This window comes from Pochonia chlamydosporia, chromosome 1, assembly GCF_001653235.2.
Source record: "Pochonia chlamydosporia 170 chromosome 1, whole genome shotgun sequence".
Classification (NCBI taxonomy): domain Eukaryota; kingdom Fungi; phylum Ascomycota; class Sordariomycetes; order Hypocreales; family Clavicipitaceae; genus Pochonia; species Pochonia chlamydosporia.
In genome coordinates, this window is record NC_035790.1 from 5,000,275 (window position 1) to 5,023,836 (window position 23,562).

General features: G+C 50.1%; 12 protein-coding genes across 12 annotated transcripts; 7 read left to right on the plus strand and 5 right to left on the minus strand.

The window, feature by feature from the left end:
- Positions 1-1,314: 1,314 nt before the first annotated feature.
- Positions 1,315-2,634, minus strand: VFPPC_01303 (carbohydrate-binding WSC; the record flags this gene model as incomplete). The annotated part of the gene is made up of 2 exons (XM_018281153.1): positions 1,315-2,317; positions 2,381-2,634. 2 exons carry the CDS (start codon positions 2,632-2,634, stop codon positions 1,315-1,317), a joined length of 1,257 nt encoding a protein of 418 aa, XP_018149712.1.
- A 3,368-nt stretch (positions 2,635-6,002) lies between these two features.
- Positions 6,003-7,248, plus strand: VFPPC_01304 (methionine synthase, vitamin-B12 independent; the record flags this gene model as incomplete). Its single annotated transcript, XM_018281154.1, has 2 exons — positions 6,003-6,774; positions 6,836-7,248. 2 exons carry the CDS (start codon positions 6,003-6,005, stop codon positions 7,246-7,248), a joined length of 1,185 nt encoding a protein of 394 aa, XP_018149713.1.
- Positions 7,249-8,227: 979 nt separating this feature from the next.
- Positions 8,228-9,052, plus strand: VFPPC_01305 (TPR repeat containing protein; the record flags this gene model as incomplete). Its single annotated transcript, XM_018281155.1, has 1 exon — positions 8,228-9,052. The coding sequence occupies one exon, from the start codon at positions 8,228-8,230 to the stop codon at positions 9,050-9,052; it is 825 nt and encodes a 274-aa protein (XP_018149714.1).
- An 832-nt stretch (positions 9,053-9,884) lies between these two features.
- Positions 9,885-10,058, minus strand: VFPPC_18725 (hypothetical protein; the record flags this gene model as incomplete). The annotated part of the gene is made up of 1 exon (XM_022430294.1): positions 9,885-10,058. The coding sequence occupies one exon, from the start codon at positions 10,056-10,058 to the stop codon at positions 9,885-9,887; it is 174 nt and encodes a 57-aa protein (XP_022285962.1).
- A 56-nt stretch (positions 10,059-10,114) lies between these two features.
- Positions 10,115-10,559, plus strand: VFPPC_13045 (hypothetical protein; the record flags this gene model as incomplete). Its single annotated transcript, XM_018290822.1, has 2 exons — positions 10,115-10,335; positions 10,400-10,559. 2 exons carry the CDS (start codon positions 10,115-10,117, stop codon positions 10,557-10,559), a joined length of 381 nt encoding a protein of 126 aa, XP_018149715.1.
- Positions 10,560-11,714: 1,155 nt separating this feature from the next.
- VFPPC_18724 (hypothetical protein) lies at positions 11,715-12,065 on the plus strand (the record flags this gene model as incomplete). The annotated part of the gene is made up of 1 exon (XM_022430293.1): positions 11,715-12,065. One exon carries the CDS (start codon positions 11,715-11,717, stop codon positions 12,063-12,065), a length of 351 nt encoding a protein of 116 aa, XP_022285963.1.
- A 127-nt stretch (positions 12,066-12,192) lies between these two features.
- VFPPC_13046 (pathogenicity protein) lies at positions 12,193-13,445 on the plus strand (the record flags this gene model as incomplete). The annotated part of the gene is made up of 3 exons (XM_018290823.1): positions 12,193-12,221; positions 12,351-12,500; positions 12,569-13,445. The coding sequence occupies 3 exons, from the start codon at positions 12,193-12,195 to the stop codon at positions 13,443-13,445; spliced, it is 1,056 nt and encodes a 351-aa protein (XP_018149716.1).
- Positions 13,446-13,782: 337 nt separating this feature from the next.
- VFPPC_01306 (mitochondrial genome maintenance protein) lies at positions 13,783-14,684 on the minus strand (the record flags this gene model as incomplete). Its single annotated transcript, XM_018281156.2, has 2 exons — positions 13,783-14,053; positions 14,113-14,684. 2 exons carry the CDS (start codon positions 14,682-14,684, stop codon positions 13,783-13,785), a joined length of 843 nt encoding a protein of 280 aa, XP_018149717.1.
- A 1,093-nt stretch (positions 14,685-15,777) lies between these two features.
- VFPPC_01307 (biotin apo-protein ligase) lies at positions 15,778-18,014 on the plus strand (the record flags this gene model as incomplete). Its single annotated transcript, XM_018281157.1, has 5 exons — positions 15,778-15,814; positions 15,876-16,509; positions 16,565-17,140; positions 17,199-17,470; positions 17,524-18,014. 5 exons carry the CDS (start codon positions 15,778-15,780, stop codon positions 18,012-18,014), a joined length of 2,010 nt encoding a protein of 669 aa, XP_018149718.1.
- Positions 18,015-18,486: 472 nt separating this feature from the next.
- Positions 18,487-19,034, minus strand: VFPPC_13047 (mitochondrial import inner membrane translocase subunit TIM16; the record flags this gene model as incomplete). Its single annotated transcript, XM_018290824.1, has 2 exons — positions 18,487-18,906; positions 19,032-19,034. 2 exons carry the CDS (start codon positions 19,032-19,034, stop codon positions 18,487-18,489), a joined length of 423 nt encoding a protein of 140 aa, XP_018149719.1.
- Positions 19,035-19,557: 523 nt separating this feature from the next.
- VFPPC_13048 (armadillo-type fold domain-containing protein) lies at positions 19,558-21,699 on the plus strand (the record flags this gene model as incomplete). The annotated part of the gene is made up of 3 exons (XM_018290825.1): positions 19,558-19,768; positions 19,844-20,095; positions 20,150-21,699. The coding sequence occupies 3 exons, from the start codon at positions 19,558-19,560 to the stop codon at positions 21,697-21,699; spliced, it is 2,013 nt and encodes a 670-aa protein (XP_018149720.1).
- Positions 21,700-22,008: 309 nt separating this feature from the next.
- On the minus strand, positions 22,009-23,031 carry VFPPC_13049 (60S ribosomal protein L13; the record flags this gene model as incomplete). The annotated part of the gene is made up of 5 exons (XM_018290826.1): positions 22,009-22,404; positions 22,561-22,719; positions 22,804-22,850; positions 22,922-22,955; positions 23,029-23,031. The coding sequence occupies 5 exons, from the start codon at positions 23,029-23,031 to the stop codon at positions 22,009-22,011; spliced, it is 639 nt and encodes a 212-aa protein (XP_018149721.1).
- Positions 23,032-23,562: the final 531 nt, after the last annotated feature.

The window sequence follows — 23,562 nt, forward strand, 5'->3', positions numbered from 1 at the left end:
TTCCAACAAGTCGTTGGGCTTGTCGATGACATACTGTTACACCGCCCAAAGGCGGCCCAATGTTCCCACATTTTGCAGCTGATATATCGAGTTCCGAGATGACATCGACGAGAGCTTATAGGTTGCTGGTCATTCACCACGAGGTCGTCTTAGGTTGGCCAGGTTTTGGCCAGCCTTGCATCTGGGATTCCCCTCCCACCATCTGTTGGTATAAAAAAATGTTGACCAAAAAAATTTGCAGCCAACCTTTCACGAACAACCAGACTCATCCGATCATACAAGCGGGCCACTCTTTGCCTGTGCGATGGTGGCTTTTCTGGTCCCATTGTACCGGTAACTGGGCGATGAAGCACCAAGCCCTGGCATCCCAGTACGCACAGCCCTGGTCCAGGCCATTGCTCATGCCGAGTTTGCTCCCTTGTCTCCAAGAGCTGCACAATAAGCTGCATATGTATGCTGCCCTCAGCTGGGTCAGCTCGTTGGACTCATGCAAGCCGCCAGGAGAGTACTAACAAGGTACACGCCGTCTACAGAGTACTTGTTCTGGGCTTTGGTCGAATTCAAAGCTTGATAACCACGAAAGACCATACATCTCACGTACTATTGAAAGCAACACGGCGAATCCTAAAGACACATTCACATGGCTTCACACCTATAGAGCTTCAGCTTCCCTTACCGATATGTGGCCTGCCTTGTGCAATATTGTCACAAACACAAGGCGTCCGTAAGGTAGCACCGCAAGGCGAAAGGCAACAAAAGGCGGTTGGTGACACCTGTTGGTCGATACCCATGGTATTAGTGGTACAACTTCAAATCTCCATAGGTCTGGCCAGAACGTTCCCTCCTTAACCATGTTTGCTACCCTTATTCCAATTTCGCGATTTCCTTTATGCAGAAAACAGCCACCTTTCTCTCCGTGAATGTCTCATCACTCGGCGAGTCGCGGTATCAAACCGTCGCACACATGCTCAACAGGGCCGAAAGATATCCGAACTCATCAGCATGACAACAGTTCCCATATTACCTCCCAAAGGTTATTCGGGCATTGCCTCGTCTTTTTGATGTAGTGGAGAAGCTGGCACAATATGTTCACAAGATATAATGGGACAATCATGTTTTGTGATTTTCTTCCTTTCCATTTACTACCTAATATGGCAAGTCTGAAATCTGTTGCGTCGGACGCCACATAGTAACTCCCTTAACTCCTGTGAAAAGCAAATCCCAAAACTCATCCCAAAGTTAATACGCCACAGCGTCGATTATTCCACTGTGGGAGAATCGAAGTCGGTCAATTCATCTTGTCCCTACGTCCATTTACAGGACGAAGAGGAGACCAGCGGCAGCACCAATGACATTGGCAACCATGTTGCCAGCGCCAGCGACGATGGGAGGGTTGGTGGGAATGGGCTTGGGGTAGACACTACCGGTAGGGCGGATAGGCTTGTAGCAGTCCTTACCCTCGCAAGGGACAAACTTGCAGTTCTCGCCGTGGCATGGGGGAGGAGGAGGGCAGTTAGGTCCCTTGCAAGGAGGAGGCGGGCAGTGAGGGCCTTTGCAAGGAGGAGGAGGGCAGTCCTTTCCTTTGCATGGGGGAGGAGGCTTGGGGCAGTCCTTTCCGTGGCATGGGGGAGGAGCAGGCTTGCAGTTATCGCCCTTGGGGTCGCAGATGAACTTCTTGTGGCAGTCATCGCCCCAGCACTTCTCGTGCTTGCACTCGTCGCCCTTGCAGACAAACTTCTTGTGGCACTCGTCGCCGTAGCACTTCTCCCAAGAGCACTTGCCGTCGTAGCAGACGACCTTCTTGTTGTAGCAGTGGTCACCCTCGCACTTGGACCAGTGGCAGTCGTCGCCCTTGCAGATGACGAGCTTGCTCCATTCCTCAGTGGTGCACCATTCAGAGTGGCAGTGAGGTCCGTCACAGATGACGCGCTGCTTCTGGCCCTCGCAGGGGATCTCGGGGGCGCAGTGACCGCCGTAGCAGACAATCTTCTTCTTGTGCCACTCAATGACCTCGGTTGGGCGAGGGCAGACCTCAGTGACCTTGGTCACGACGTGGTGGGTGGGCTTGCCAATGGGGCAGTCGGTGACAGTAGGGGCACATGAAGTGATGGTAGCAACCTTGGTGCTGGTGACGGTCTTGGTGACAACGCCAGCAGGGTCGGCGGCCTTGGCTCGCATGTACAAGGAGAGGGCAGAGTTCATGGGCACGCTGGCATCACGGCGCTCGTTGGCGGCGGCAGCAACTGCAGCACCGGGGTTGTTGCACATCTGGTCATCAACCTTCTCGCCATCGGACTTATCGCTGCAGAGGCAGTTCCTGATGTATGTTAGAAGGGTTTCTCGAAGCAGCATCGGGGTTAGGTTTTGCCGAGTTACTTACTTGCCATCGACAGCCATGAACTTGGTCTGGCAACTGGCGCCGCAGAAGTTGACGTCCATGTCCTCAGTAGTCGCAACATTGACAAAGTCGACAAACTTGGTGGCAGAGGTAGCGCATCCAACGAGCTCGTAGTCTCCGACAGTAGCTGGCATGGCGTTGACCGCGGCGGTGTCGGCAGCCTGGCTGTCGGTGGTGTTGGTGAACATGGCCACGGCCATGTTGCCCGCACCCAGGGCAATGAGTGAGTAACGCATGGTGGATTTGGAAAAGAAAGAGAAAAGTAAAGAATGACTAAGCTCTCGGGGCCCGGTAAGAGAATGAAATCGAGGCTTTGCTGGATGGGATGAGAAGAGAGGGAAAGGCTTCAGCATCTGGAGAGATTCATAGTCGTTTATAAAGACCAGAGCGCCCAGACGCGTCCCGGATCAGCAGATGAAACTGCAGTATTTGCCAGACCTCAACATTACTGCCTACCAAGAATGCTGCATGTTCTTTCTCCATGTTCGCATACCGTAGATCGACGTTATGTGCCTGGTGGGAAGGATAGTGGTTTCTGCCTTTGTCAAGAATGCTGGTGTGGCTCTTTTGGGGCAGGCCGTCGATGTTGTGTCTCAGATGGTATTGACCGAAGACTACCCACAAGCTCGAGCAATCGCAAGACTGGGCAATGGGGCAAAGTGCCAATAGGGGCTCTGTAGGCACAAGATTGTGTGCAAGTGTGGTCTTCCGTAGCTTCTGGGCTGAAATTGCCTTGAATTCCAACGTAGATCCGCCTCAACAAGCCCAGGCAAGGCGCGTGGGTAGAGTAATCTCAGCTTCTCGGCCAAATGCTCGATTGAACGACATAGTAGTCTAGCAGATTAATTTCTGCCATCGATGATCGGCCCATCGGTGCATCCACGTGCAAGTAACATACGTCTTGAGCTTCACGAGATGGAAAACCATTGCGTTGGTGGGAGACTGCATGGCCATTTTTCCAGGCATCTCGACGAAGATCACCAGTAGAATGTCACCGATATTGAATTCAATGGCTATCACTGGCTTCTCGAAGCATTCAATCAACTGTCGTTACAGGCTTGTTCGGCAGCAAATGGTACTTGGCGCGGCTCGTCTCGTCGGTGGAAGCGTACATTGACGGGCCGATGACCCACGTCTGGAGGGTGTCCATCGATCCCTTGATTTCCCGTACACGCATAGAGAAATCTCGCCTTTATTTTGATATTTCCTATTCCGTAATGTCTCATAAGTCGTTATAGCGCGTTCCTAGAATTTCTCACGGGTTATTGATGGCCCCGTACAAGCAAATTGGCATGGAGCTCAATCGCTTCAAGAACCAAATCTTGGAATCGGCGGCCTAGTATTTTGGACTTGATTCCAATTTGTGGACACAGTCCGGTATTGCATTTTAAAGAGAAAATGTGTGGTTTAACTGTAGGGCTGAAAAGGCACTATCGAACAGGACCATTGAGGACGGTCGGTCTCCATCACGCTCCAAGTCCAATGTCGTCGAAGCCATCTTGGGAGGGACTCAGAGTCGGCAGAGCAGGTGCCCTGCACGGAGAATTTGCGTCCATATTTCCATTCTCCAAATTGCCAAGCTGCTACCAGACGGTTGTTGACGCGGTTCCACAGAGTGAGACACGCGAGGCGACGCGTAGTGGTAGGGGGAAGTTTGGTGGGCTCATGAGATGCTGTCAGATGCGAAGGAAGGAGGGAATGTAGTCTGGTTTGTAAAATCTTGGCCTCGTATAGGGTAGCAATTTCATAGCCATAAACTACTGCTGTTCAAAGTGTTTACCGTCGTGGATAGATGCGAAAATTTAACTTACATTATGAGCAGGAGAAGCAGAACTTCGTCTTGTTGCTATTGACTTTTAGATGTGGCAGTAAAATTACCTTGTTTTGTCATAATGACAACTATTACTAAGTCTTGACAGATGAACATGTTGTTCTAGACCGCTCATGAACAACGTCACAGTATTCCCTACACAAAAGAACAAACATTTGTATGCAGCAGGAGACATTCCAAAAGTATTATTACGAAACATTATGACGATGACATTTATTCCACTTGGAAGAAATTTTACCAATACTCACCTGATTCCTGCCAACTTGTAGCAACTTCATCCTCACGACCAGAGCTGAACAACTCTCCAACAGCCGGCTCTCGCATAACAATACGCACCAATTTCTACAAACAGACTGGGCATCCCCCTCTTCAGAGCTGAAGATGTCTTGTCCTGACCACTAGCTGCGTCTGCTGTTTACACATACAAACACGCGGGTTGTCGGTTGTGGGGATGGGCTCTGGAATGAGGCGCGTCTGGCTAGTCTCTTACTTGGATTGAGGGAGGCCATCTCAGTGAGACACTGAACAGCAAAAAATAATTTAGCACAATTGAACACTCAGACTCATCGCAGCCAGTAACATTGTCATCGTAACGATTGGTGCAGTCCAGGACACATGCTGTGCAGGTGAACTACCTGTGTCATCCAGTTGACCCGAATAGGAAAAATCAAAACATGACAAGTCTGCTGAGAGACATGTTGAAACCTCGCCAATATAAAGTGCGAAAACCATAATTTAAGAATAATACCAAACTTTTGCCGGTGATCCAGTTTGTCAGGTAGATGCCGTCGTCCGCATTTTGTCGAGCCTGCATGCATGTACGATTACGATTGACCATTTACAACCGCCAAGATGGATAATGTAGATGATGGTGACACAGCATTATGCATGCTTCGGTCTGGGATATGTGAGCAATTGCGCAGAAATGAGGGTTACGATATACTCAAACATTTGCAAGACTCGCATATTTCCACCGTGTTCTTTGCATAGTATTTGTCGCGTTCGATGTGAGTTACATTGGCGATTTGTCGGCAACCAAAGCGTCATGCACTCAGCCAGCACCATGCATTTAGTAGTCAAGTACCCGCACTTGCCGCATCAAGAGAATAATGCCCGACCGCTCAACCGCGTAATCTGCTTGCCGGCAATAAGGAAGAATAATAAATGGAGGTGGAGGTGAATGCAGAAATATGGATCTCTGGTCCCTTACATGATCATGACAGAGCAGGCATGGACCCCATTCAAGCGAATCGGCAATAATGGGACGACGATCTGTTCATTTACCCGCCTGCTACTCCGTACTCCGTAGACTTGCCCATTATTCTTCCGACCTCTGGACTGTACGCCAATGGAGTGCTCATCGACAACTCCATCTAAACCAGAATACAAAAGCGGAAACCAGCAAGCCACCAGCCATGTTTGCAGACGCCACGTCGGACGTTTTGCGATGCTCCGTCGATGCTCCCTCCCCTGGTCAATCAATCATCTGGGACAAACGGCCCGCAAATGGCAACATAACTAACTCCTTGTTTGCGTGCCGCCGATGACGATGGCCGAAACTGCCGACAAGCTATCCGATCTCTACTCCTCATGAGGGGAAGCTGGAGGTGGCCAGCCAGTCCAAGCTCATCCCTGGCCAACCAGGCTAAATCTGAGCATTAAAAGCAGCCGAAACGAAAAACACGACGATGGCGAACCATCGAGAAACACCCCTCTCCAAGCCTTTGTGGATGTTGCTCTGTCACGAATAGCTTTACCATCACAAGCCTCGTCATGGCGTCACACAAGCTTCCATTTCACGCGGACCATATCGGCTCCCTGATACGGCCGGCATCCCTTTCAAGTCTCCAAGAACAAGCCGACGCCGGTGCCATCACACCAACCGAGCTTCGTCAAGGTCAGCGAGCGGCCATCGCGGACATTGTCGAGAAGCAACGCACCCATGGCGTCCGAGCTCTGTCATCAGGCGAATTCGATCGCAAGTACTACTTTTCAGGATTTTTCGAAAAGCTAGGCGGCTTTCGAGAAGTCAGCCCTGTACCATGGGATCTCGCCCGCTTGTCTGCGCCGCCCATCGCAGCCCTCAAGAAAGCAGGGCAACAGTACATGATGGCAGCAGTGTGCCATGACAAAATCACCTACGAAAGCAGTCCGTATCTCGAAAACTGGAAACTACTCCGGGATTCGGTCCCCAAGGAGCTATGGGGGGAATGCAAATTCACCATGCCACCGCCTTGTTATTTCCATCTCCGACTTGCGCCAGGCAAATCCTACGACAACAGCGTGTATCCCAATGACGAAGCGTTTTTCGCAGACTTGGCAAAGGCGTACAGAAAGGAGATTAAGACGTTGTACGATGCTGGACTGAGGAACCTCCAGATTGATGACCCTACTCTTGCGTATTTCTGCTCAGATGAGATGATTGAGTCGCTTAGAGCTGAGGGAGACGATCCGGACAAGTTGTTTGATCTGTATCTGAAGGCACATAATGATTGTATTGCCGATCGACCTGCGGATATGCATGTTGGGCTTCACGTATGCAGAGGTAGGTTTCACAGCCAAGACAAGCACACTCGTGGACACTGATATCTAACATGGATGGATAGGCAACTTTTCGAAATCGATGCATTTTAGCGAGGGCTCGTATGAAAAAATTGCAGAGAAATTCTTCACAACTCTACATTACGATACCTTCTTCCTCGAGTACGACAACCCTCGCTCCGGTGGCTTCGAGCCGTTGCGATTTCTGCCCAAGGGTAAAAACGTTGTCCTCGGGGTAGTCACCACGAAAGATCCGCAGCTCGAGGACTCAGAGACGGTCAAGAGTCGTGTGCGCGAGGCAGCCAAGATAATTGCCGACGGGCAGGGGCGAACTGTTGAGGAAGCCATGGCGAATATTGGTATTAGCCCGCAATGTGGATTTGCTAGTGTCGCGGTGGGTGCGGACGGCATGACGGAACAGAAGATGTTTGATAAGCTTAAACTTGTTGAGGATATCGCCAAGGAACTGTGGTCGTAGGTGCTGTGTTATACATGGCGGCTTTGAATCCATCACGCTGCTATGGGGGTGTCTTCAGATCGAGTGAACTGGTATAAGAATAATACATTGGTATGCCCGTGTTCAGAAGCAAATCAAATAGGTAACCAATTAGCGAAAAGTAAGACTTGGTAAATTGTTTATTCATTCAGCTTGTACGATGTTTCTCACCGAGTGTGAACCGACCACTTGGTTGGTTTGCCTTGTCCACAGTATTGACGTAAACTCACGTATGTGCTAGGCTCATACCTTTCTATGATAAACCTGTCCTCGACTATTTGTATGTCAAACTGATCAAATCAGGAACTATACAGCGATACACAACAACGATCAGCATCAGCGCTGATGCTCAGTCAGCACTAACATCGTAGGTGGGTGAACCGCCACGCAGCAAAACCAAGAACAACGCCTCGTGTCTCACAGTCAATCGTTCAAACGGACCCAAATCGGGCAAATCGATCTATCTTTAAATACATTCCCTGCACAACACATTGTTTTGACGTCACAAACAATGCGAGAAGCGTGGCTGACATCCCCAACACCTCACACTCCCAAGCGACGAACCGCTGCTCAGAAAGGACATACACAGCGCCATTGGGCGGTCATAAGGCTGATATGTGACAGGATTCGAAGTAACTGGCCGCATAATTGGACATCGGTCGCGCCAAGTATGTCGATTTTTTATCTTTTCCAAGGGAGCAGCTGACCACCATACGTGATAGTGTGAAACAGTGTGCAGCAATAATAAAGCGTCGTGAGAACCAACAGCGCCATGCATGGGCCATGGGATATGCAGCCGGACAAAGGCAGAATCGACGCAAATAGAAATTCTTATTACATGAGGCTTTCCTGCAGGTTCGCTGGGCTGGACTCATGCCCACCTTCTTCGTTTTTCCTTTTTATTCTTATTCTGTAGTGTATTCCGGTAGACGTTCTTGACTCTATACGACTAATATCAACTATGCGGTTCATCAGTGATAACCTCCCCGCGGACAGGAGCTCTCTCGGGCCACGAATCCAGGTCATAGCAGCTGGTCTCCCTCGATGTGCCACGTCTTCTTTACAAGCTGGCTTGGAATCTCCCCACCTGGGGTATGCCCCGTGTATGCACATGGCGCATGTTCTCCCCCATCCTGAACGAAGCCAACTTATACTCGAGGCGATCCAAGAGAAAGATACGACACGCCGAAGACGAATACTTCACAAAATATTCGACGGGTATGAAGCCACGACTGATTTTCCGGGGTGCTGGTTCATCGACGACCTCATGGACATGTATCCAGATGCGGCGATTGTGTTGAACCAGCGCCAGGACGGCGGCGAAGGATGGATGAAGAGCTTCACAAACTCTCTTGGCCTGTATATGACGTTCAAGTATTACGCCATGTGCTTTCTGTGCACATCTGACCGTATTCACTACAATATTCACCAGGAAATGGGGAAACGATGGGTGAAGAAATTCGGTGTTGAGTTGGGGCCGGAACTGTACGATGCCCATCAGGATTTTGTGTTGCGGGAGGCCAAGGAGCGTGGTCGAGAGGTTTTGATCTGGAAGGCACAGGATGGTTGGGATCCTCTGTGTAAGTTCCTTGGTAAGGAGACGCCCAAGAGTGAGCCCTTCCCGTGGGTCAATGATACGGCGACGATGAAGGTTCTTCAGAGGATACTTATTTCGAGAGGACTTTTGTCTTGGGCCGGCCTTTTGGGCGGTGTGTGTGTTGCTTGCAGGTATGGGCCTAGTCTTTTTGGACTTGCGTCTGTGAGGCTCGTTAGTATGTTTGGCTAGATGCTGAATGATTGAGGCTGGGATGGTGAAACTTGATATGGTGTTTTGTTTAGTTAGCTAGCGAATTGATACTTAAACTTGTTGAATGAGCTGATAGGTTGACGTCTTGTCTCTGTGTGACATGACGACAAGCGAGTTGTGAAATGCGAGCTTCGTTAGGTGTGGTAAAATGTCAATCCTACTTGAGTAGCTTTGGAGTGTCTCGTAGACCTCGGTATCCTCACCGGAAATTCACATTGACGAATACTTGTTAAGTAGTTCTTTCGCAACCAGTTCCGCGGGAGCATAGCAGGAATAGATGTAGACAACACTTGAGAAATTGCCCGAGATAAATGCAGTGGGTACATATAATTTCGAAATAATTTGCATCAAATGGAAAACCATCAATACCAAATGATCCGGAATTCTCCCTGTGCACTCATGTTGCTGCTTGTACCTAGGCTGTTAATCGTCAATATACTTCCTACTTGGTTACTGCCTTCCACTGAGCTGTAATAGTCCCTAGATGACAATTCTCAATAGGCGACCATTTAGTGACCATTTAATCGTAAATAGGTGAATATGTATCTGTCTTGCTGTTTGATTCCATACCATCACTGCGTACTCTGCAAGCTGCCAGCCATTAACTTAAAAGTATGCACCTTCAATTTGTCATCCCAATCACAGCCTCCACCAATCGGGATAAACGTCCAAGGCGCGATTTTGACGCAACTGGCACCACAATTTGGTAATACAACAGAAGATTCTTGAAAAGCTTTATGCTATAAAATCTTCTGTATGCTCTTGTAATACCCATCACAACTACGATTTACTCACTCATTTACTCACTCCGTCAATTGTCGAGTGACCACGTAAGAAGACCAACTCGGTACCCCGCAAATAGTGGCCCACAAAGTACCTGAGAGCCGACAAAAGCCATCAACCTTAAACTGATGATATTTTCATCCAGACATTGAACCTGCCTTGACGAAACAAGCATCTCCAATATTACAACCAAACCTACCATAAACGTACACAGAATCGTTCGGTGACCTACCTCTATTCAAATCCCCATCAGGCACAATGCCCATCTCAAGGAATTTCGTCGTCCCCGCCTCGGCAAAGCAGCTCGATCTGCTAAACGCCGCCTCAAAATCATTCGTCATTTTCATCTCCTCCGAAGACCCCGAGACCAAGCAGCCGTGGTGTCCTGACGTTCGGGCCTCATGGCCGCATGTGCAAAAGGCATTTGGCGGAGAAAACGCACCAACAGTGTCGGTGGTTGAGGTTGGACAAAGACCAGAGTACGTCCGCTGAATTGCCCGAATTTTTTTTTGTTTAGTAGCAAATACTGACTTGGTGTCTTAGATGGAGAAACCCTGAAAATGTGTTTCGAAAGAATTGGAACGTGAATGGGGTGCCTACGCTGGCTAGGTTTGAGCGTGTCAATGGCGAGGTAGTTGAGACGGCGAGGCTGGATGAGAATGGGATTATGGATGAAGAGAAGTTACGGGCGTTTATTGGCTGATTTGGATATTGCATAGACGGTCTTAGAGAAATAGATGCTTGATGAATAAGTGAAGAATTTCAGAACTGCTGGCCTGTTTATTGGGGACTCTGGTCAGTCATGGCATGTTCACAGTAATGGCGTACTGGCAATCACTTCACCGCATAAAACGAAAGGTTGATGGCATCATATCTACAGCTGGTTAATATACTTCGCAATGGACGTAGCCTGATGTAAAAAATTGGCAACAATATTCGGGTATCAATGGAAACTGCATGACAGTTGCATAAAATGCCGCCAACAAATCCGTCTGCCTGATAGAAATGCATCAGGTATGACGAAACTGCAACAATAGCAACTTGTTCCAATGCCAACTCTTCTTAAAATATTACTGATAAATTCTCAAGGATACGTGGACGTTGCCCAGGCACCAGCAGCAAAGCCCATCCCATAACTGTCCTTTCGGAATGACTGGGATGAAACCACGTCATGGAGGGTGCGCCAGGTGAGAGAAGAGTTTAGCTTCATTTCGGGGGAAACGTGGCTCTTTGGGACAGACGGGCATTTAAATCGATGGCTGCGAGTATGTTTGAAGATTGCAATCTAATTGAGGATTATTCTTGTCTTTTCAAAAAAGAAAAGAAAAATTTCACTCACAACACTGTGTAACGGACAGAGTCACGGCGTTGTCTTGTCGCTGACCCAACATACTGACCCATCTGCAGGTAAGTCCATCATGGCACGGCCTCATACCCAATGCAGTCAGTCACACGAGCTGCCCTCTCAGCCTTTCCCATCATCCGCACATGGCAGAGCCACTCAAGCCGCTGGTTCTGAAGATCAAACGTGGGGTTAGCGTCATCTTTTTGCATCCCAGTACATCAGGTGTCACTGTACTGAACACTAGGTTGGTTGGGTTGAGTTGAGTTTTGATCCATGGTCATGGAAATTGAGCAAGTTTGTCTCAAAGTGACCAGACCTGACCAGACCAGCAGCGAAAGGCGACGTGAGCACTGAGCACACAATGCACGACTGACGTCCTTTGCTTCTTTTGCTGCACCACCAGCACACTTGCATTTGCATTGCATTTAAAAAAGCGGTGCAACATTTACTCGGGCCGGGTATCTGGCTGTGAACCCTGGCACATCTGGCAGCGACCAAGACCCTTTGTGCTTAATGTTGGGCCGTGGCTTGCATCAAGTCAAAGTTGAGAAATGGAAGGCTTCCGCATCCGTCAAGGTCACATCACGTCACGCGTCCATGTCCATGTCCATGTCCATGTCAACTGGTCCCCTCTGCTTCTATATCCGTCGCATCTTCAGTGCACCAGTCAGCAACCTTTCAGCGTCCATGTCACTCAGCATCACCTCAGCCACCAGACCAAAACACTTGAGCCCAGCCCGTGCAGCCAGCCTTTGTTCCATCTTCCCTTGCCGTGCGTCCATGCTCAACTTTGAACTCCAACTTCCTCCTCTTCTCACCAAGCCTCATGTATTACTGTCGCTTACTCTTCCCAGTCACACCTAGCATCTCGACACTGTCCCTCTAGCGGACAAACCATACCACGAGCTCTTTGTTTGCAATATTTTTTCCATCCGGTCTTTTTTTATCCAGAGCTCTGGGGCCACTGGCCTCGACAAGCGCGCCCGTCATCATGTTCGACCTCTTTGCCATGCTCTTGTCGTAAGTACCGACGCACTCCAGATTTGCGTATGGAGTACCCCATTTTGCCCCGCCGCCATGTCGTCACCCCTCGTGCTCCTTGCGACTGCAACATGCGAGCATCGTGTGCTAATGTGCTCGTCTCAACAGCTCCATCGCCTCGTTCCTCTTTCCGATATTCGCTTCGTACAAGGCTCTCAAGACTTCAGATCCCGCCCAGTTGACGCCATGGCTCATGTACTGGGTCGTTTTCAGCATTTGTTTGCTGGTTGAGTCGTGGCTGTCGTTTATCCTCTTTTGGTGCGTGGACCTCCCACCCTCCCAACCACACAACACGACAGTTCAACTAACACCACATGATTCAATAGGATTCCATTCTACGGCTATCTTCGCCTACTCTTCTTCCTCTACCTTATCCTCCCCCAAACACAGGGCGCCCGCGTCCTCTACGAGGAAAAAGTCCACCCCTTCCTCGAGGAAAATGAAACCAGTATCGACGAGTTCATCTCCAGAGCGCATGATCGCCTCAAGGCCGCCGGAATGACCTACTTTCGCCGTGCCATCGAATATCTGAAAACCAATATCCTCAACCTCCCTCCTTCTGAGCCCGAACCCACACCCGCCGAGTCATCCGTCGGGCCGCAGGGCTACACGCAGTCGCTGTTGGCTCGGTTTAGTGTCCCGACGACGAGATGGGCTGGTGCCGCTAACACCGGCAACGACTTCTACAATTTGTTGGCGAGCGCAGTTTCCGCTGCTTCCAACGCAGGCGGGTTTGCCGGCAGCCCCGGCGGGACGTCTGGGAGAAACATGACCGACTCGGGAACCCTGATACCTCCGCATGTGCAAGGCTCTGCGGAAAAGATGAATTTTATCGCTGCGCAACGTGAGCGCCTCAACATTGTGTTGAGTGCCTTGGATCGTGAGGCTCAGCAGATTCAACGTGATGGGGATGGGGGCTCACGTGGCATGCCTCCGGGAGGCTTTGGGGGTACTAGCACGCACGATATAGACGACGAGGAGGCTACTCAGCGACCACCCAGTGGACTCAGCATGTTTAGTGCGTTGAGCAAGAGTCGCAGCGAGACGGACTTTGAAAAGGTCGAGGCCGAGAGCGGAACCGAAGATGACTCGAATCTACGTCGGCGAAATATCCCATCCGGCGCTGGCGGTTCCTGGATGCCGTGGGGTTGGGGAGGCAGTGGTGATACGACTCCTGGCCCGGGTGGTCCAAAGGAAGATTAGGTGCTTCACTTGCAATGGGCCGGGAAGGAGTTTGGGATACACATGTAGAATTTGCTGCGCCTTGGTTTAGATTCACCGAGCTTTTATAGCTCTGAGCCAACACCCTAGTAATATATCTGACGTTGATGCCAATCTCTCGAAATGTGTCGTCTTTGTCACTGGGACATCGGTTGTATATTGGAGACGAAATCCACTTGATCTATTGACAGTAATTTTCTAACAACGCCAGATCCCATGGAGACTTTCCAAACTATCGTACAAGCACACCAACTCTCGCTCATTACCTCCGGCCTTTCACTATCAGTAGCCCTATTAGTATGTACACCGCTTCTATAGCTCACTTGCTCAAGGTATACGGATACGAAACCTCCACCTCGCCCTTCTTGAACCAAAATGTCTTCTTCTTCTTGGTAGGCGTATGCTCCACCCACGCCTGCTCCATGTGCGTCTTCTTGAACCACTTTATGAAAAGAGGATCCCAGAGCTCCGAAGCAATGCCCAGGTCCTTGCAGCACCGCATCATGGCATTCGACTTGCACCCTTCAATCGACGAGGGGAGTTGGTCAGGCGAAAAGTACGAGTTTTCGCCTTGCGCCTGAGATACGAACCTGTAAAAGCGTCAGTGCCTCGCCATGATATATTTGCTGCTTTACCAATGTAAACTTACCGGCCGTCGACAATGAGTGCATATTCCCTCGTGACGATGGCTTTACCAACCACGGCTTCGCCCTTGGGAATCATCCCCCAGCCCATGGGACCGAATGCCTCGTTCAGTTTCCGCCTGTATTTGATTTCGGGGAGGTAGATGACGCCATCGGGTTTGACTTCGATATCCTCAATGGCGAGGGGCGCCATGAGGACCTTGAACTGCGCTTCTGTCACTGGTTTGGACGATATGCCGTGGAAGCTGTTTGCCCAATTTATCACCGGTATGCCTGCCACGTCGACAGATGGTTGGGACCCGTCTGGGCGGGCAATCGTCTTCGCTTCATACCTCACATCGGCTTCGGTGAGGGGTGTGTTCTTGCTGGCGCTGGGACTCGATTTGTAGGCGCTGTTAGTTTTGCTCGCTGTTGAAGCTGCGGGGCTTGATTTTGAGGGTGTTGCGGGACTTTGTGAGGGTTGAGCTGGTGCTGTGGCGGTTGAAGTTGCGTAAAATCGAGTTGGGGGGATGATGCATCGTGCGCGGGGTGTGAGTGCCCGTGTTGCTGCAATTGCAGCTCGTCGCGAGAGAATCATGGTCTTGTACGACTACCCGTGCGGATGAGAGGGTGGAAGGACGTTTGTGATAAGGCGTGCTGGCGTTGTGGCGAATTGAGGTGTGGTTCGGAACAGATGTACGATGTGAAAGATTGTGAAGCTGGGAAGATTGGAGCTGTTGTTGGTGGTGACTTTTGCAAGAGGCGCCCCACACAAGGTCCAGGCTCAGTTTGGCGGCGCAGCTTCATCATCAATGGCAGCTTAATCGAGCACAGTGGACAATTGAGGTAAGAATTAGGACGATGATGAATAAATAGTGTCTGATATAGTATTACATAGTCTATCTTACACGATATTGCGCAATTTATGCGTCTTTGCTCGACGTGCGTTCCTCGTTCCCATGGCGCTTCCAGCACTGTTTGAAATCCTCCATCTGAGTGGCATCATGTCAGTGCTTACCTCCTAAGAAATAAAACAAGAAATAAAATAAAGGCAACAGGCGGTGAAAATCGTGCATAAAGATTCAAAGCGAAGGATGATGAGTATTCAATCCTACCTCTGCAGCGCATGCCCTCCAATCTTTCTTCTCAAAGTAACAATCGGTCATCCTCATATTCTCATCTGCACCAGACAGCTCATGTCAGCCCCCAGCCAATGCTATAACTGCAGCACACATCCCCGTCCCACGCCGGAAGCCGCAACAACACATAAATAAACATAAAACAGACAAAGAACAACTAACCTGCACATCCAGTGCTGAATATTCTCTTATCCCTGCGTCACAAGTTTCTGAGCAAGAGTGTTCCGCGTGCACAGCTTAGCATCGGGTTGGAGCTGTTTCGTGGCAAAACAGGACCCGAACGACGCCGTGTTTGAGAAAAGTCGAGTCCACTCACCACTCATCCGGCTCATCATCGTCTACGAGCTCCGTACTAGCTGCCGAGGGAATTTTACTTTCGTCCTGGGACGCTGTCGATTGATCTGGTTCAGGGCGCGAAGATTGTGATCCCATTGCGTGCGTAACTGTCGGCAACAAAGTTTGGTGACGGAGGGAAAGATTGACGGGTGCAGCGGCACGACTTTCATTCCCCATCAAACGGCTGGGAATTTCTGGTTGAGACCCTGAGGCATCATGACTCCAAGACGGCTCAACGTCCTCGTCTATACGGGTAAACAACCACTCTTCCCGCTCAATTAGGTCCAATTACTGACGTTGCGCATTTTATCTAGGCACGGGGACTACGTCCGAATCAGTCCGCCAGTGCATGTACTCACTCCGCCGACTTCTCTCGCCAAACTACGCCGTCATCCCCATCTCAGAATCAGTCCTTCTCAAGGAACCATGGGCATCTACTTGCGCGCTGCTCGTGATACCCGGCGGCGCGGATCTAGGCTACTGCAGAGTTCTCAACGGCGAAGGGAACCGCCACATTAGTGACTTCGTTCGCCGAGGTGGCTCGTATCTTGGCCTTTGTGCCGGCGGATACTACGGAAGTAGCAAGTGCGAGTTTGAGGTAGGAAACAAGCCTCTCGAGGTTATTGGGAGCAGAGAACTGGGCTTCTTCCCCGGGACTTGTCGTGGCGGCGCATTCAAGGGTTTCGAGTATCACAGTGAGAAAGGGGCTCGTGCTGCTGTCCTGAAGGTCACAAAGGGAGCGTTCAAGGACAGTATCCCGGAAAAATTTGCATCCTATTACAATGGCGGTGGTGTTTTTGTGGACGTGGATAAGGTGACTGGGCGCAAAGTAGAGGTTTTGGCTTCGTACGATGAGGACTTGGATGTGGATGGAGGTGATGGGAAAGCTGCCCTGGTGCTTTGTCACATTGGAGATGGCAAGGCTCTACTATCTGGGCCGCATCCCGAGTAAGTTCCAATTCGGGGATCGACAGAATGGCCTTGAATTACTAACACTCGGTAGGTTTTCCCCTGCCAACCTGTCACCACAGCCGACGATCCCAGGATACGACAACCTCATCGTCAAGCTGCAGGAAGATGACGCCGCAAGGCTCGCTTTCCTAGGAGCATGTCTTGAGAAGCTCGGCCTGGAAGTGAGTGCTGAAAACGAATCACTGCCCACGCTTTCCAATCTTCACCTGTCCGCCGTCGACAACTCCCAAGTCTCTGAATTATTGTGCTCCTGGAGCGACGTCATTGACAAGGAGAACGGGGAGGAGTTTATCACCGGCGAAGCGGATAAATTCCGCATCCAAAGTGACGAAGATGGTCTCACGCTGGAAGATTTACAACGGTCCCTACCTGGCGCAGACGACCACCCTACAGGTGAGACGGGAATTGTCGACTACGGTGCCATTACGAAGAACATCATTGCCCACGAGCGGGCGCTGCCGACGAAGGAAATGACTCCGCGGTTCAACCATAAGCTTTACTATTCTAGTCTCAGGAGATTCCAGAGGATAGAGGATAGAGCAGAAGATTGGGGGAACATGTTGATGTATGGCGATGTCATTACCAGCACCAACTCTTTACTTGAAAAGTGAGCCAAGTCATGATCCCACCTCTCCTTCCTGACCACAACACTAACCTTTAAACAGGAACCCTAAACTGATATCAAAACTCCCAACTGGCTTCACATTCTCCGCTGCAACACAAGTTGCCGGCCGCGGGCGAGGAACCAACGTCTGGGTCGCGCCGCCAGGGGGTCTCATGTTCTCAACCATCATAAACCACCCTGCTTACCTGGCTGCTTCTCGACCAGTAGTCTTCATCCAGTACATCGCCGCGATAGCAATTGTGGAAGCCATTCAGTCCTACGACGTCGGCTACGAGAACCTCCCCATCAAACTCAAATGGCCAAACGACATCTGTAAGCTCTCTTACACCTCACCCCAACATATCATACTAACATGGACCTGAAAGATGCCCTCGATCCCACGAAACCAGCATCATCAAAAACATATGTCAAAATCGGTGGCATTCTCTCACAATGCGGGTACTGCGACGGCTCGTACCAAATCGTTTTAGGTATCGGCATCAACGCCATCAACCCTCGTCCCACGACGTCGATTTCCGACCTCCTACCGCCAAATGCGTCCCCTCTTCATCTGGAAACGTTGTTGGCGAGAATAGTAACACGACTAGAGTCACTTCATGCACAGTTCCGCCGCGAAGGTTTCTCTGAAAACTTGGAGCGGAGATACTACCGCCACTGGTTGCACACGGGTCAGGCAATCTCTTTGGAAGCTGAGGGTGGTGTGAGGGCCAGGGTCCTGGGTATCACGAGGGACTGGGGTATGTTGAGGGTTGAGGAGACGGATGCGGAGGGCAGGGGGACGGGTAAGATGTGGACATTGCAGAGTGATGAGAATAGCTTTGACTTTTGGAAGGGCTTGGTGAGGAGGAAGCAGTGAGATACTGTTCTGTTGTTGGTACTGTTGTAAAATCACTAGTGTACAGAATATCTGCAGAGCAACTCAAAATATAGGTGTCATATTGTACAAGTATATTAAACATGAAGCTCAAGGCATCTTTTTCTTTTCGTCTAATCCCGGTGTCCAGCGGCCATTTTGTTTCATGCCTCTAGATGTGCCGCCCATAAAAAACGCCGTGCCATGCCGCAGTCGAGTGAAGATGTACATGTATACAAAGGGAAATGATGAAAATTCTCATCCCCACAGGAAGCCTAGCCTCGTGTCCGCGATACCGCGTGTCGTTGCGTCATGGCCATGTTCCTTAAAACTTTCAGATAATTATCCAGGGTTGCTGTGCCCCGTCCAAGCTGAGCCCCAAGCTGACATGAGTGAACCGTATACTTGTGTAAAATGATTAAACATATGCGCTTGTCAGGCCACAGAATCCGCTTGGGTGGTTTGGTGGTATCGTTTATTTGTCCTTGTAGACCTTTGGTTTCCAACCTTCCTTAACTTCAGCCTCTTGCTCGACCTTTTCTCGTATGGGTCCCAATTCTCGCTCGAATCGCTCCTTGGCTCGGACGATCTTGCTCTGTAGGTAGAAACTGCCTCCTTTTTGCGGGTCGTTGGCATCGAACAGTCGCTTGTATCTCTCAATGACTTCTTCGACGTTGGCTTGACCGCCAGCGGGCGGCTTGACGTTGAGGATTTTGCAGGCCTCGTCCAGAGTCATGCCTGACGATAAAGAGGCTCGTCCTGAAGCGCCGCCTCCAGCCTTGGCCTGCGCGCGCTGGTATTGTGACGCAGCTTGGGCTTGTTTGTAGGCCGCCATAAAGGACCGGCCCAGGATTCGGGAGCCTGTCAGGAAGGCGGTGACGACGAACCGATGCGCCTAGATCACACATGTTAGTGGTTTCGTCTCAAACAAAGCTGGGACTCTTGCGACGAAGCTCAAGTCCTGTTCGGAAATTGTGCAACTGTCGTGGAGGCGAATAGGAGACCAGGCGGCATCCGTACCATTGTGAAAAGTCAGTCGACTCAACTGTAGTCACTGGCGATAGTGGTTCTTGTGACAGGAGGACCCTGTGTTAGTTTGATGGGCCGCCTTTGGGGGAATGTCCCTCGTCTCGCGCGAAACTGAGAGTGAGGATTGAGGGTTCGGAGCGGCTTTCTGGATTTTTCTCACAGCGCAACGCCTGCGAATGTTTCCGTGGTCGGAAGAACTTGGGCCTGGAAATAGTTTAGCCGGGATTTTGCCGTGTACTTTACCTCCTCGAGCAGCAGGGAGAAGAGTTGTCATCACTGATTAGTATAGCTTTACCTAGACTAGGTAGATTAAATAAACATCTAGGTATTTTAAATCTAAGTATCTGCAAGTCTTATTTTGTTAAGGAATTTATGAATTTTTATTTGTTGCTCTCACAGCCAAATATGTGGCTTGCGTCCATGCTGTCAAAGAAGACTCAGATGTGGAGAAGTCAACCTCTCTGCTCTCAGACCTATTCACAAAGCTGAACCTGACAGGACAGTAAAGACCGGCATCATGACACCACAGGAGGTTGCTACTTTGCTCCAAGAGCATGGTAGCAGTCGTAAACCAGACGCTTCTGAAAATTCTTCACAGACATCTGATGACCGCCTTAGAAGGACGAAACTGCTCTCTGCCGTACTCACAGAATGCAAGGAAGCTTGGGCAGCTAGGTCTGAGGAGCTGGATTTGGTAGCAGAAAAGCTCGGAGATGGCAGTCGAGATGGTGAGTCGTTTTGTTCTAGATAGTGTAGCTAAAGAGTTTGATTTCTTCATCGAATACATGCTTACCAATATATAGTGGCATGGCGCTTGCCCTTCGGTGATTCTGGAATTCTGGGCTTCTTTCTCGATCTATTGGCAGAGGGTGGTCTGAGACAAAATCTTCACAAACACTCTCTACGCTTGATAGGGAATTCTTGTGCTGATACAGATGAGAATCGAGCTCGAGTTGTGGAAAACGACAGATTATCAGCCATCACCAAGCACTTAACCGATCAAAGTCTCTTACCACTCAATATCCCTGTCATTTACAACATACTCGTCGACTACGGTAAGAATTCATTCTAAAACCCTTCCACAACAGACGTTTTACTAATGTATTCAGATCCTGCTCAAGTTTTGGCATCCAAGTCCCAACTCAACAAGCAACTTGTGGCCATCCTATCTCTACCGCACATCTCCAAACACGCCTCAACTGTACCACATATTTGCAAAATACTGGCGCTTCTTGTTCCACAAGAAGGAGAATTTGCCGTCGCCGACCCATCCACAGTTAACATCCTTCTCAGCTTGGCTAATCAGCCAGAGGCAAAAGAGGATGTTGATGTTTTCATTGCACTCGTGGAAGTGGCAGTGGCTTACCTGGCGAATGAGGATTTTCAGTTGAGAGTAATAACCGAAGACAAGATGGGACTGTTTGTTGATACTTTTTATTACATCCACGCTGGACTTGACATTGACGGAATTGATGACGAAGACGCCGTCGCGCAATTGAAGGAGTTGCGTGTTTCTTTACTTTCAACCTTGGCCGACATTTCTGGAAACGACCAATTTGTAGCAGCCTACCCTCTTCCAGATGCAGTACCACAAACTTTCCTGGCTTGGATTCGTGGCAACAATGCTTCCTTGCAAACAGCTGCATGCCTAGCTCTGGGAAATACGTCCCGATCTGATAAAGCGTCGATTGCTTTGGTAAACGAATACAAGGCTCACGAGCCGCTCGCCAGCCTTTTGGCAAACCCGGCGGTTACCGACTCTCAACTTCTTCACGCTGCCTGCTCATTTCTCAAAAACTTGGCAATCCCTGCAGACAATAAAACTCAGCTCGAGGCTTTGCTTCGTCCACAATGTGTTCCACGAATATTCTCGCTCGACACATTACCCCTGATTCAATTCGCTGCAGTCTCACTCACACGTCTACTTTTGCTCAACTGCCCCTCAAATGTTCGCCAGATCTGTGCTGTAGTCAATTCCGATTCATTGGAAGACTCTGCCAGTCAACAGTCCAGCGCAAATGGTATAATTTCACTATTTGGGCGTTCAGATGCGGAGCCAACCAAAGTAGAGGCCGCCAGGTGTGTGGCCGGTATCTGTCGAGTGCTTTATTCGTCACCAGTCTCTGAAATTTTGCAAGCTTCGGGATCCAACGACCACACTGACGAAGCCAGAAGAGCGAGATTCTTTGAGGAACATCAGATTGAAGCCCCAATTCGATTTCTCATCACCCAAGAGAAATGGCCATCTTTGCGCTCCGAGGTATGGTTCGTGCTCGCATTGATGTCTAGGTCCAAGGACGGCGCCCGAGTTGTTGCATCAGTGTTGGACGACAAGGCAGTAGAGGCAGTCCTGGTTGAAACCATCACCGGCCAAAAGCCAACAGATGACGAAAACCCTGCCTTGGAATCCAAACCGGAAGAGTCGCTCCTGGGTCCAGCCTTTTCATCAGAGGCAGGCGAGCTGCAACTTGAGCCCCAGCAGGTAGATCCCAAACAGCAGGCAAGCATGTTGAAGCTGGATAGAGAGAATGCACTGATATTGTGCACCGAGTTGAAAAAGAATTCTGAAAGCGGTTTGTCGCCGGAAAAGCTTGCTGTATTGCAGAATCTGGTACGGACTGGAACCCAACTTGTTGTTGCGGATAGAACCAAGACATAGTCGATAGACGGAGTGCTGGTCCAAACTAGTAGGCTTTCAAATTTCTCAAGCACCATATAGAACAGAAGACCTCACTGTCACGTCGAAAGCATAATTCTCGAGACAAGGTTCACGTAAACATTTCCCATTGGCGCTCTATACATAGGGCAAAGCCGGTGATCATGCAATAATATTTTTGACCTAGACCTATTGTATCTCTCCACCATGAACCAGGCCAAGAACTCCTTCCGAGTCTCGAACCGACGTAGCCACTTCCAAAGAGACGCAAAGAGCAAAAAACCCTCAAACACCAGTTCCCTTTTTGCCAGTTTATTTCTTAGCAGTCTCAGCCTCAGCCTTCTCCCTAGCACGCTTCTCACGAGCACCCTGGTATCGCTTGTTGCTTCGGGCCATACGCAGAGTAGTGTAGGCACCGCCCTCGACGGCTTTGGGCATCTCACTCTTCTTGATCTCCTTAACGGCGAGGTCGGTGGGGGCGATGGGCAGGACGGAGGAAATGGTGGCGGCCTTGTTGACCTTGGACAGGTCGGTCTTGGTGTCACCCTTCTTGGGGGCGTTGGACTTGCGGGGAAGCAAGATCAAGCGCTCCTTGTAGGCCTTGAGGCGGGCCACGTTGATGGCCAGGCTCTCCTCGGAGAGGTTCTGGCGGCGGTGGTCGACGGAAATACCGACGGTGCGGGCCAGAGGTCGGGCGATGCCAGCCTCCTGTGAATATCATGTTAGAATACCGGTTCTGAAATTCAACGTTCCAGCAGATCTCCTTCCCAAATCTGATATCGTTTTCTCCATTCTCTCAGGTAAAGATTTTGGCGACACCAATCGGTTTCTGGGAGGGCATCTGGTCGAGCGAGAATATCGTACCTTGAGCTCGGTCAGGGTGAAACCCCGGCCGGCGCGGACCTTGCGGTTGTACTTAATAGTAGGGCATCGCACAATGGGGCGCAACTTGTCGACGGGGCGAGGAGCCAGAGCAGCGGCCTTGGCCTGACGAGCAGTGCGGCGGGAGACCTTCTTTCCGGGCTGTTCAAGTATCAAAAGTCAATATCACAATAACCAAAATTTACACCCCAAATCGTCGTGCAGTCGGATTCGAATATCGCATACCTGGTCGAAGTGGGTGCGAACCCGTCTCTGCCAGTCCTTGCGGAAGTCTAGAGAAAATGTTAGTCGGATGTCATCGAGGCCATTGTCGTCGAATCGGTCTATGTGGAGGGTTGCTCACGGTTGTTGACAATCTTCTGGTTGTGCTTGATCGCCTGGAAAAAGAATTGTCGTTAGCAATGATGATTCAAATCATGCATATAGTTCTAATCAACGGGGTATTCGTACCATTGTGCCTGCTTGCGATCAAACTCGCTCCGGTTGTCGATGTTCGGTAGGCGTTGAAATTTCGGAGGAGGAGGCTCGACAAATTGTCTGAAGGGTTTTCGTGCCCTACGAAAGATACGTACCTGGTGGGGTGTGCCCTCTCCACTGCTCAGGAAGCGAGAATTGAAGCAAAAGTGTGGGTCACGTGAATCCGGAATATCAATTCGGCGTCGAGGGTGACTAAGCAGGGGGCCGAGGTGGCTGCCCCAGGCAGCAAATAACAGCTATAAAACTCCGTCTGGCCTCCCGCCTTTTGCTAGTTTCCTTCTTTTCTTCTTCATACTTACCTTGTTCCGAATTCCCCAGCTCAAGATTCGGGGGATTCAGTATGGAAGGCCTGCATTGCACAGCGCGGAGTCGTTCCTTGCTCCATTGTCCTTCGGGGCCATGGGGGGCGCAATTTTTGATTTTCAACTCGTTTTCATTGTGAACGTCGCCTTGAGCGGCGTCATGAAGAAGACTGGAGGAGGATTGTGATGGATGGAAGCGCGTCTT